The following is a 13,126-nucleotide window of genomic DNA, read 5'->3' as shown; positions in this document are numbered from 1 at the left end:
TTGAAATGAGTTGAATTTCGGAGTGAAAAGATTGTCGGTTGAGAAATGGGTGGGTGTTGTTGCTCTGGTGACGATGATGTTGCTGTTGCTCTTGTGTGGCTGCTGTTATTGGGGAAGTTGCTGTTGCTTTTGGGGATTTCTTTCATGTTGCTGCTGTTTTTGGGGTTGCTGTTGCTGTTGTCACAACTTTTATTGCCTTTTCCTCTGATATTGCTGTGGGCTTATCTCATGTTGCTGCTGTTATTGCACTTATAGCTCTTTCTACAGAATGGGCTATGATATTTGGTGTTTCTACTTAAGATTCTCCTTGATATTACTGCTGTTTTTAGTAAATATTTTACAAATGTTGCTGCTGTTTTTAGTAAATATTCTACTGATGTTGCTGCTGTTTTTAGTAAATATTCCAATGATGTAGCTACTGCTGACAGATTTTTCTAATAATGTTGCTCCTGTTGCTATTAGTTTTTATCATGTTGCTGATAATTTTAGAGATAGAGCTTCTGATTTTAATAGTTTTTTAGATGAAAGATTCTTCGACGAAAGACTCTTCTTGAGTTGTTGCTCCTGACACTCATGTTGCTGTTGTTGTTGTACCTTTCACTCATTTTGCTGCTTATTAAAGGACTTAAAAAATTGTTTTTATTTCATTTTCTATTTTTCCATTTAAAATATTTGTTGTTACTGGCATTTTTCTACAATATTTTCTATGATGTTGCTGCTTTTTGCAGCTTCAAACACCGATGTTGTTGCTGTCACTGAAGCTGTTTTTGCTCTTGTTGCTGCTGCCTGAGTGGTTAAAAGACCAGGGAAAATCCGAAAACCCAGAGGGGAAATGGGGAACAGAGGAAACGGGAAAACGGAACTCGAACTCCGCCGCACTTGACTTTTTTGGGGTCAAACCGCTTGATGGAGGGGAAGTGAGTTGCCAGTTGAAAGTGGATGTTGCTGCTCTCTTTTCGGTTAAATATTTTTTATTCCATTTGACTGTTTGTGATGGCATGCCAAACATGATAGCGAAACAGACGTGCCTGAAGAAAATTGTCATTAAAATGTAGGAAAATTTAATTCGATAAAAAAGGCATTTATTTTTATTTTTTAAGGTTTTCCTAAAGGATTATATATTTAAAATTCTTAATATTAAGTAATTAAAATACATATTAAAACATTATATATTTTAAGACATTAAATATATATTTAAATTTACATTTAAAGGTTAATATAATGTTTAACGAATTAATGACACCTGGTTCCTTAATTACTCCTCAAGTTATGATATAGCAGGCATTTCCTATTTACCATTTTTCTCCTCATCCTTTGATTTAAGCCTGAGTTTAAGCTTTATGCTTGGCTTACCTTTCTCCCCTGCGATTTTCTTTGACTTTCCGAGCTGCGAGCACTTTAACCATTACTTTGGACCATTTTTCATTCACTGTCTCTTTGGTCGTGGGCTGTCTTTTAAAGCCGCTTGGCATTCAATTGGCATTTGGCTGTCCAGTCGCCTCCACCCCCTGCCCGACCCCTTTTTTACCACTCTTTCTCCGCTTTTTGCTTTGCTCACGTTATTTAAGGATTAACATCATTTTATGCTGCCTCGCAATGCCTTTTTTGCAGGATTAAATGCTGCCGTCTGCTGGCTCTCTCGTTCGCCTGTCAATGCACTTGAAAAATTCAATTACCATAGTTATTTAATATTTTAAAATATTCAAAGTCGTTTAAAATATAAAATCCAAATCACCAAAAACTATATATCAATTTTAAAGAAACAAAATAGAGGAAATGTGAAGAGTTTTTGGTGTTTTTATTGACAAACAAAATATTTAAAAAAATTTTATTATATTTTATAGTTTAAAAATATATACCATTAATTTACAGATTTTAGATAAAAATATTACATAACTTAGACATTAAAAAACAATTTTAAAATTCAATAAAAATGTTTTAACAACTTAAAAAATTTCACAAATATTATATTAAAATTTTTCCGAGTGTGGATCGCCACCCCACCACTCCCCCCGCTCACTGGGGACCCCGCTCTCCTTTCTCCCCTTTGAATTGATTGCATTGCACTTTTTCTCGCTGTTGTTGTTGCATAGTTTGCGCTGATGCGCCGCCTCCATGGCTACAAAGTGATTTTTATGGCTTTCAGACAGTAAGTGTGTGAATGCAAATGTTTGCCTTCGAGTGCGTGTGTGTGTGTGAGTGCACTTTGATGTTTCCGCATTAAAAAGGCGGCACTTTAATAGCGGTGCATTTATCAAAAGGCAGCCAAAAGTCCAACAGCAGCTGGCAGCTTTAACACGCATACGCCCCGTGGGGTGCCGCAAAAAAGTGTTCTGAAAACATAAAGCTATAGGAAATAGAGCTTCCAAGGGAAGACTACACTATCATAGCCACTTTAATTGATCTATTAAAGTTTAATTTAGATCAGTTTGTGGACTTTAAGAATTAATTGCCTAATTAACATAAGCTTAAAAAGCAAAAAAGATCCTTAAGATGGATTATTCTATTCCAAAAGAGAGTTATATAATAAGGTAAATTATTAAAATGTTAAAAAAATAAAAGAAATGAAAAATTTAAATATATTTATTTAATAGTAAAACACCTTTTTCCAAAGATGAAATATTTCAAGATAATAAAATGCCTTTTAAACTGTTAAATCTACTTCAAACTATAATATTGTATAAAGTTCAAAGAGCTTATTTAATGAAATAATAATAATTTTCTTATTTCAGTTTAGGTCCATAATAGAAAAATATCAAATATTAGATAGTTTTCGGGTATTTTTTCCCTAATACCTTTGACTATCGCCCATTAATCAGCACATCGAAGCGCAACCTTTTGCTTATCCTGGACCACATCTGCCTTTCGGAAAAAATACCTCGACCCTAGAGGCTCTAAATTGATTAACAGTAGCCCCCCGACCAACAATGATCGGGTTGGGGGATGTGAAAGAGATGCTGTCAACGCTTCGGCGTTCCCCGTTCCCCGAATGCCTTCCATTTACATGCCATAATTCTTAAATGTCACCCGTTTACAAAAGCCTTGACCATTTGATTTCGGCCGCCTGCGTCTTGGCCCTCGAACAGGTTGAAAGCCGGTAAAAGGCAGGTAAATGGAACCCGCGAGCCCTAAATGAACTCATCCTTTTCATCTCTCCCTTTGTTCGACTCATAGACCCAGCGATATTATATTTATTTGGATCTTTATTGAGCTGCAACCTGTCGCAGTCGGTCGATTTTGGGTTTTGGGTTTGCTTTCTTGTGCCCCTCCCTCTGGATCTTCCCATTTTGTTGGCAGATTTATGTTCTGGCCTCCAAGCAGATACAGATCGAAGTGATAAGATCGAAGGGATGGCCAAGTGTAACTCTCTCTTTATAGAGGGAAATACACTAAGAAAATATTAGACAATTAATATTTAAACATTTCTCTAACAATTTTGAAAGCAAATAAAAGTTATTATTATATTATATTTGTATATCCCAATTTAACTTTTAATTGTTTCATGAACAATATTTAAAATATATATTTTATCACTTTAAAAATATTGAAAAAGTTATTAAAATAGGTTAAATAAAATTAATAACATTTTTATAATTAACAACAAAATATTTTAAAACGTACTCATCGATTTTTTAAATTTTACCTTCTAACTTTAAAAGTATTTTTTTCGGTGATTTGATTTTTTGATCGCTGAAAATTTCAGGGTAATTTGTTGGCTCCGTTTTTCAGTTATATTTGTTGGTCGGTTGGTTTTCGGGACTGGTCTTTCCAAAAACTGTTGGTGGCATGTTCGATTTTCTGTGGCTACCTTTTTCGATTTGTGTCGCAATCGCGCGTGTTATGAAGATGTTACGATCCGAATCCCCTGGTCAACCCCTGAAATATGTATGTCTTAATTGTCTGGGGCTAGAACCATGGAAGGGACAACATTTAATGGGTAGTACATGCACCTACATTCGGTTCCCGGCTGTTTGCATAATTCCTGGTCAGCAGCGCCTGTTTGCTCAAGTTTTGTTTTATGGCCCAGTTATGTGGGCAACATGTGCCAAAGGACATCGTTTTGTGGTGGTAAACGACTGTCCAATGCGTTCTCATAGCCCATAAATCATTGGCCAAGTTGAAATGTTTGGCTAGGAAAAATTTATGTTTATGCTTCCCGGAGGAAAAGGAAAAATACATAGCTCCTTTCACTATTTTGAAGAAATATATTTGGGAAAAATTTGTAAATTTTTAATTTTTTAAAAATACGAAGTCATAGAAAATAATTAGGTATCTGAAATATTCATAAAACATTTAATAAATAAAGAAGCTAAAAAAGTATCTTAAATATTTTAAAACACTTTTTGTTTTTTGTTGAACCTGTAATAATATAGAAAATTATCCTTTCCCCCATTACAAACTCACACCTTTGTTCTTTCTCCTTATACATTATGTATATATATATATTTGTAATAACTCTCTAGTGTATATATAAATTAAAATAAATAAATACATTTTTTTGGTTTGTGGTTTTTGCTTGTTTTTTTTTTTGTCTTGTTAATAATAATTATCATTACCATCATCATTATCATTAGAGTTATCCTCGTCGGTAAAAACGCCGCCCTCGTCCCATTTTTGTGTGTCTTTATCTCATTGCATGCTTGGTTGTTCGAGTGGCTGGTTGCTGTGTGGTTTTCGGTTGTCGCGGTTTTTGGAGCTACAGTGTTTTCAATTTACTAATTAGACCGAATTATCATGATGCAGTAATAATAATAATAATAGTTTATTGCATAACATATTCCGCGTTTGTCCTGCCTTTCCTTGCACATTCACATTCCCATTCCATTTCCCCAACTATTCCAACTACTATTTCTAGCTTCCCTAAAAACCCTCTCAACATTCATTTTAGTCGTCAACGATTTTGTGTGGATTCTTCTTAACAAACAGAGCAACAAACAAAGAAATGCACAACAGGAGCAAATGTTCGATACTTCAGGATACTGTGATACTTTCCTTACCCCGTCGATCTAGCTACTCATCCTCATCCTGATCCTGATCCTATTTTGTTTTTCTTTTTTCTCTGACGCGGGACTAGCCAACAAAGCGTTTTCTGTGTGGTTTTCTGGTACAATACGATTCCGGTGCTTATAATAGTAAGTATCGTTCGGTCTTTAGATTCGAATCTTGAGCAGTTTTGTTCACTAACTTATTTGGTACTGTTGTGGTATCGGCTATAATGCTATATCATATGAGTTATCAAGTATCAAGCTGAGTTCCTAGCGCACCTTATGTCGAAAGCTATTCATACTTATCGGTTAATGTTATGGTTCGGGACTGGAAAATGATAGATGACCGATTGCTTTGGAGCGAGACTAGCGTTGCCCCATGAATGGTGATATCTTGGTTTTTACTCATTTTGGCAGATCCAAAATTCTAGACTGGCCGGCGCACTAACCTACTTACACGCTATATAGGTATAGGTATGTATATACTCGTAGTCGCGTTTCAGATTTGTGTAAATTATTGTTATGTACATTTAGACATGCAGTTCTAGAAGTTCCGAGCGAAGTCCTGCCATTGCTTGTAAAGTTCGTTGTACAAAAGCGGAAATCAGAAAAATCATAACCTTTAGCTGTGGAAAGTCGGTAGTAAAAACAGTAAGTAAGAACACAAAAAGGCAACGCAAGTTTTAACTTTAACTAATCATGTGGTTTCTCTTTTATTATACTTTTCGATTTTCGCATTTTGTTTGTTTTCTTTTCTTTTCACTTGCCTATATATTATTAGATGGTACATATACATATGTAGTTTATACGCTAAGCTAATTATTTTGTTTAACAATAAATGTATAGCTGCTTGACATCCATCTTCTTCTACTCATCATCATCATCTTACTCCATTGTCTGTGTTTTTATTTTGCTTACGAGTAACAACGAATTTTAGCTGCAGCTTCTTTGCATTAAGGAACAGAAAATAATAAGGAAATTCTATTTCGAAAGAACATAAACGTAATAAGGAAAAATTCAAATCAAAAATCATATTTAACAAATTTTCATTAATTAAAATTACAAAATAATAATAATTGACTCTCTAAATCATAGGTGTATGTTATTTTATAGTTTTCATAGGTCTTAAATAAACAGATTAAGTGGCTTGTGTCGAGACTTGTGTGTGTAGTCGAAGAGCTTTACACGAAATTTTGCTGGACAAAATTAGATATAAGACTCGCCCCAATTCTGGCGGCAGGTTTTTGGGGGTCCTCGGGTTTGTCCGGTCGGTCGATTAGTTGATGGAGTTTCTAGTCTAGCTTCTGCTTTCGGTTGAGATTTCTAACATAATTAAAACGCATTCAATTAAGCACACCAAAGCAAGGCGATGTTTGAAATTTAGAAAATACATTTTTCTTTTATTGGTTTTTGGTAGCAGCTTTGAAAATAATCGGTTAAAATAGTATTCGAGAATTCCCGGAGATTCTCTTGCTTTAGCGTGCAAATAGCTAACGTCTCTGAGGTTGTTTACTCGATCTCTGAAACTTCTCTCAGTCTATTTGCGGTCCTGTCGAGAGCTCTCTCGGAACTAAAGTCTACCTGAATATCCTATATGTTAGCTCGAGAAGAAGGGGAGTGGAAGTTACGTATCCGTATCGGTCGAGTGTTCAGTTCGAAAGTCCGTTGTTGTTTTTTTGGGGGGCCGTCGTTGTGTGTGTTCATTTATTGCTTCTTCGGGTTCTCGATTTGTTGTTTTATTTTAAAGACTATTTATAATGGCACAAAATATACAGCATTCAATTGTTTTCTTCTGTAGCGGTTCAGTTATTGTAGCTATATCCGTACAATACTCCTTAACTATATAGAGGCTATATGCTAAGCTTTGTCGGTTCTCCCCCTCCTTTCCCTTCGCTTCGCTTGCTGCGGAAGATAACAGTGATGGCTTCGCTCTGTTTCGCTCCCCGGCTCTCATGTGGTGGTGTGTGGATCATGGTTTAATGGATAGTTTAGTGTGACTTTGGTGACTGAGTCCCTGCCACACGTCCCTCGATCCTTCCTTCCAGTTGCTACCAATAATGCCCGACGGACAACTCTGCAACGACGAGTTCTATTCTCCTTACGCGCTGCTCTTCCATCCATCCATTCCATCCGTTTATCCGGTCCACTTCATCTGGTTGTTGTTTTTATGGTTGTCAACTACTTTTTATGTTCCACTAGATTAGGTTGCTATTTATATTTATCTTAGGTATGCCGTTATGTGTATGTAGTTTTTGTTTTGCTTGCGTTTCCTATATTGGTTTTCCGGCCGGGCTTTACCGCGGTCGCGAACCTTTGTAGTTCGGGTTCGGATGGCGACTGGGATGACGCGCTGTAAGAAATAAGATAGAAATTGTTAGCTTTCTTATTTAATAATTGTATAAAAAGAGTTTTTAAAACATATTCTGAAAAAAATTAATTAAAATAGAGATTGTTTTAATTCTATATTATTAAATCAAGTTATAAAATCAGAGCAAAGAATATTATTAAAATATTGGTAATGAGAAACGGGTCTACTTGAAAATCAGCGAATTTACTATATGACCTAACAATTTTAAATATAAAGGGTCAGTTTAAGATCTTTAAAGATATACTTTATATAACATTTATAGATTTCTTATTAAAAATGTTTATAGAAATATTACTAGAAATTATGCAGAAAAATAAATTAATTCAGAAAGACTTTCTTATAATACGATAACAGTAGATCAAGTTATAATATCAGATAAAATAGATATAAATCTAAGAATTTTCTTAATAACCTAACCTTTTCTATTATAAATGGCCAGTATCTTAAGAAATACTTCATTTAAAATTTATAGATTTCTTATTTACAATTTGTAAAAAAAATATTTCTAGAAATTATTAAGAAATATAAATCAATTAAGAAAGACCGTTATATAACACGATAACAATAGATCAAGTTATAATATCAGATAAATATGACAGAAATCTTAGAATTTTCTTAATAACCTAATAATTTATTTTATAAACAGTCAGTTTAAGATTCTTTTAAGATCCCCTGCTCACCTTGTATCATCATTGTGGGATACATGCCGGCCACCTGCGCCATTTGCGGCCGGATATCGTTCGACGGCGATCGTCGACTGTTGGGCAAGGCCACCGAGGGCTAAAAGATACAGAAAAATCCATTACAAATCTGAAGAATTTAACTCATCATTTATAAACTCACATGGGCAAAGTACGTCTGGCCGTACTTGAAGTACACGCCGGACGCCCCGTTTGGATTGTAGCCACCGAGGGCGGCAGCGGCCACGCCGCTGAGCACCGCCGCCGTGGCCTGTTGGCTGCCAGCAGCTGCGGCGGCGGCAGCGGCGGCACTGTGGTGCAGCTGGGCAGTGGGAATGTGCGAGCGGGCGCCACCGCCACCGCCGCCCGGCTGATGGCCGCCATTCGAGCCGGTTGCAGCAGCTCCAGCAGCAGCTCCGCCAGCTCCTCCACCGCCTCCGCCGTAAAGCGAGGGCGGCGAGGCATTCATGGCGGCTCCGGTGGTCTGATCGAGCACCACAAATCCTCCCGAGTGGCTGACCAACGTGGTCTGCTGTGGCTGCGGCTGCTGCTGAACCTGCGGCTGTACTGCTGCTGCCGCATTGGGCGTGTTGGCAGCACTGTTGCTCTGGCTGCCCACAATACTGTTGGGCGAATTGTTGCTGCTCTCGTGGCTGCCACTTCCGCCGCCATTGGCACTCGGCGAATTCCTTTGCGAGACGCTGCGTCGGTAGTCCTGGTTCATGGACTTCTGACTGCGGAAGCTGGCGGCTCCGGCATTCAGGCCGCGCACGGGCGGCTTGGCCTCGTAGCCGGTGACGCCGACGGGACTCGAGTTGCTCGCATAGCTGGGCGGCGGTCCACTGATCAGCGGCAGCTGGTTGGGCTTGTTGTCGCGCTTCACGCCCATCGTATGCGGTGGTGGCCCACGATGCTGGTAGCTACCAGTGGCTCCACCGGACGAAGAGGCGCCTCCCAAACTCACGCTGCTCGGCGAGGCACGCGGCGTGGGCTCATTGTTGGAGTTCAGCAGTGGAGTCTTGGCGCCCGAGGGGATTCCACTTAAGGGAACCGAGTGCCTGGGATTGTAGCCACCTGGGTGGTAAGGCTTGCGCACGCCCACAGAGGCACCACCTCCGTGGTTCCTTTTCTCGTAGGGAGAGGTGTATCCCTCGTTGCTGTTCTGGCTGTTCTGGTAGTAGTGCGGCGTGGAGCTGTTGCTGTGGTAGCCACCGCTGTTGGTGCCACCTCCTCCCGCACTGCTGCTGCCGCCGCTGCTCCCATTATTCGGAGCCGGCGGTGTGCTGAACAGCGGAGCCTGCCTTCCCGGAGCCGCCGGAGTACTGGGCGCCGACTGGGAGGCACCAGGATCCGGGTAAAACGGCGCCGCTGTGATGAGCGCATGATGCGGAGCACTCTGTGGCGGTGGTGGTGGCGCCTGTTGCACCACTTGCGGAGCCGTTGGAGGACCTCCTGCTGCCGCCGCCGCCGCCGCTGCATAGGGAAAGATATTCGTTGGGATCAGGGCGGCATGTTGGGCGGGCACAGCGTACACATGGGCACCGCCCGCACCACTGAGATCCGTGCCAGCCGCCGCTGCACCACCGTGGGCCAGCGTCAGCGTGGGCAGCGCATGATATGTGGTTGTGCTGGCCGCCGGGGCAGCAATAATCTGTGTAGAACCCGCCGACGGATGATTCACCGAACTGGGTGTGTAGCTGGGATTGTAGTGAATGGAGCCACCGCCCGGTGTGCGTTTCACCCGAGTGCTGTAGCCACTGGAGGTCGAGTGCTGCTGCTGCTGCTGATGGTGGTGCGGCTGCTGGTGCGACTGATGCTGCTGATGTTGCCCCGAAACGGAAACCACCGTCGGTGGACCCGCTGCCGTTCCACCTCCCGTGTGCGCCGCCTGCGGCTGCATGGTGGGCTGACCCACTGGCGGCTGAGAGGTCACCATGGGCGCCGCGGCCACCGCCTGCTGGGGCACATAGTACGAGATGGGATGGTAGTACGGGTAGGAGTATTGAATCGGATACGGGGCCATCGGCAGCTGTTGCAGCTGAGCTCCGCCGCCCGGTTCGCTGGAGTAGATGAGCGGCGCCTGGTAGATCGGTCCTCCATTGGGCGCTGCTGCCGTGGCGAACTGGGCCGTCGGATAGGCGGCCGCCGTTGCCATCGGCATCACTGTGGTGGTGGCACCCGGTCCGCCTGGCCCCGTCTGGTAGATGGCCTGCGCCGGGATGAGGCCCTCACGCGGCTGCTGGGCCGGATCGAAGACAGGTATCATGTAGGTGCCGCCGGGCAGCTCACCGCCAGTTTCCGGCGAGGCAAAGAGCGTCTGGGTGGGCGGATGACTGCTGGTGGTCAGCTGGAAGAGCGGCTGCGAGGCCCCGCCGGCGGTGCCCACGCCGGGCTGCGGATAGGCGGCATAGACCATGCCCTGCGGAACCGCATAGATGCTGCCGTCGGGCTGAAAAGGGTACGAGATAAAGGTTAGATAGTTTTTAAATCAGAGCACAGAAAATAACACACAGTGTAAAAAACTTGTGTTATTAATCTGTTAAATGTAAAGTTACAAAAAAAAGTTATTAACTTGTGTGTAAAAAATTGTATCCTACATATGTTAGAAACATAAATAACACACACATGTCATTTTTATTATTTACATGACGTGTTATTTACACTACGTGTTATTTACAAGAAATGTTTTTTTACACAGCGTGTTTTTAACACGATGAGTTTTTCACATAAAAAAATTTAAAAATGCACGGTTTTCCAGAGTATAAGAATTCATATACGCTTTAAAATGGTTTAAACTAACATATAAGATATCATGCCCCATATTGGTTTTTCATTTTCCCTTCGACTCGTTAATGTCTGTAAAATGTAATTTTAATTTGTGTTAAAAACACAGTGTGTAAAAAACACGTCGTGTTAAAAACATATTGAGTAAAAAACACAAGTCAGCTGTGTGTGCTAACAATTATTTTTCACATTTTAACACATTTGTATTTGACACACATGTAGAATACAATTTTTCATGTTTTTAACAAGTGTGTCAATTTCAGAACCCTGTTGTAAACACATAGCTACTCTCAACTCACCCCCTGCTGATATGTGGTGGCGCAGTAGGGCGCTGCCCCGTTGGGCGTGGTGGTGGTGTGAAAGACGGTCGAGCCGTCGGGCGCCTGGTAGCTCTGCGTGTACGTCCAGGTGGTGGTCTTGGGCTCCTCTACGGCGGCACTGGGTGCGTGGCTCTGGCTGGGAGTCTTCACCACCTCGCACTGGCTGTAGGGCGTGGAGCTGGGCGACACCGATTGCAGGTCACAGTTGACCTGCGTGGCCATCGGTGGCAGCGGTGTCTGGCTGGATGGTAGCTCAGTGATGCCCACCGAGGAGGTGGCCGAGCCGGAAGAGGAGGGTCCTGCCATGGGCTCTTGCTCCTGATCCTGCTGCTGCTGGACGACAGCCTCCAGTTCCAGCTTCTCGACGACGGCACAACAGGCGGGTATATTCGGACTGGTGGCCTGATTCTTGTACTTTTGCACCTCGATGCGATCGTAGTTTTTCGTCGAGGTGGAGGTGGTGATACTCAGGCAGGCGGTGGCACTGGTCAGGCTATCACAATCATCGCCCTTGATGCTCGATGCATCTCCGTTGCCCGGAAGTTGCTGCTGCTGAACGACGGGCAGCGATTGCGGCTCGTAGCTCTCGTATCCCTCGGAGCATTCCATTCCCGGCGACTGGGCCTCCTCCTCCGCGTAGCTCTCGGTGGAGCTGCAGGACAGCTCAGTGGTGGCATATTGCTGGGTCGCCTGCTGATGCTGCTGTGGCTGCTGCTGCAGCTGCGGCTGATGTTGCTGCTGCGACTGATGCTGCTGCTGCTGCGGCTGATGATGTTGCTGATGCGGCGACGACTTGCGGTAGTTGTTGTAGCCACCGGAGGAGGAGTTCCCCTGGTTCTGCGACTGGTACTGATTGCCCGTGTGCTGGAGCGCCTGGTTGGGCGGCAGATTGGACGGGTCGTAGTGGTAGATGGAACTGCAAAAATCGAATGAAATTATTAGCTTTATCTATTTATAACATAACATTTTTACTGATAGGATTGAGTGTGTTATTCGGGTATTTTTTCTCGCTCGGCAGCATGCAACGTTCGAATAGGAAAAATAAGTACAAAGAGTATTAAACTGCGATTAAAATATTGGAGCTTAACAAATGTAAATATTTAAAAATCTAAAATAATAAATATTTATTTATGAAAATAAATATAAGAGACCCCATATATTTTAATCACAGTTGTATAAAATATATTAAAGGAAAGTACAGTCGACACAAGCGACTGCTGACAGAGTTGCCACAGTTTTGCTGGTTTTTTTTTTGTTTTGTTTTTGTTTTGCAGTGTGTTAGCGACGCGACGGCAGCGACAGACATTTAGTATTATATAAAAGTAATTGGAAAAAACAACAACAACAAATGGCTTGACTGATTGGATTGATACAATGCGAAATGCTAATTGAACGAACAACAATTAAGATATGGCGACAACACTGACAGACGATAGACGATAACACACGATACATTCAACTCATTCATTCGATAGCTTAAAAAAACTTGAAATTTCGATCAACGCTGGAGAGGCAAGCTTGGTGTTTTTTGAGAATATGGAAAGTGGTGTGTTGGGTTTTAGATATAAAAAAAAATAACTCCCATGTGTTTGGTGTTTCTTGGTGTCGATGAGCGTGGGAGATTAAGGCACAGATCGAGAGATATAAAGAGAGTGAGAGGCGAATAGTTATATTCGATAGCAGTTGGTGTTGCGCTTGGTGTCGGTTAATTTAGTTCGAGTTTAGGCAGATAATTTACAAAAACAACATCAATAAGTCTTCACGATAAAATGAAAAGCTAATAATATTGCATATTTCACATATAATAACGTAGTAATATTTATGGTAAATAATATTGAGTAACATGGCTAAAGTTATATGAGGATATTTTAAATATGGTTAAATATTTGGTTAAGCTTCAAGCAAATAACTTTTGCGTACTGAACACAGATATTTATGAATATTTTGTAACATAAGATATATAAAATAAAATGTATCTTTATATATTTT

At 41.6% G+C, this 13,126-nt stretch overlaps 1 protein-coding gene across 10 annotated transcripts in view; it reads right to left on the bottom strand.

The window, feature by feature from the left end:
- Window positions 1-4,407: 4,407 nt before the first annotated feature.
- Window positions 4,408-13,126, bottom strand: part of enc (R3H domain containing protein encore) — a 29,352-nt gene continuing 20,633 nt past the window's right edge. For all 10 annotated transcript variants that reach the window (XM_044394642.2, XM_044394645.2, XM_070215774.1 and 7 more), the window contains 4 exons: window positions 11,117-12,053; window positions 8,197-10,482; window positions 8,034-8,133; window positions 4,408-7,335 (listed from right to left, as the gene is read on the bottom strand). In XM_044394642.2, coding sequence (XP_044250577.1) covers window positions 7,280-7,335; window positions 8,034-8,133; window positions 8,197-10,482; window positions 11,117-12,053 — 3,379 coding nt within the window. In that variant the 3' untranslated portion in view covers window positions 4,408-7,279. The remainder of the gene's footprint in view (window positions 7,336-8,033; window positions 8,134-8,196; window positions 10,483-11,116; window positions 12,054-13,126) is intronic.

The sequence above is a fragment of the Drosophila takahashii genome, chromosome 3L (genome assembly GCF_030179915.1).
Source record: "Drosophila takahashii strain IR98-3 E-12201 chromosome 3L, DtakHiC1v2, whole genome shotgun sequence".
In the NCBI taxonomy this organism is placed as follows: domain Eukaryota; kingdom Metazoa; phylum Arthropoda; class Insecta; order Diptera; family Drosophilidae; genus Drosophila; species Drosophila takahashii.
The sequence above is the reverse complement of the archived record's forward strand: the minus strand, read 5'-3'. Positions and strand labels throughout refer to the sequence as shown.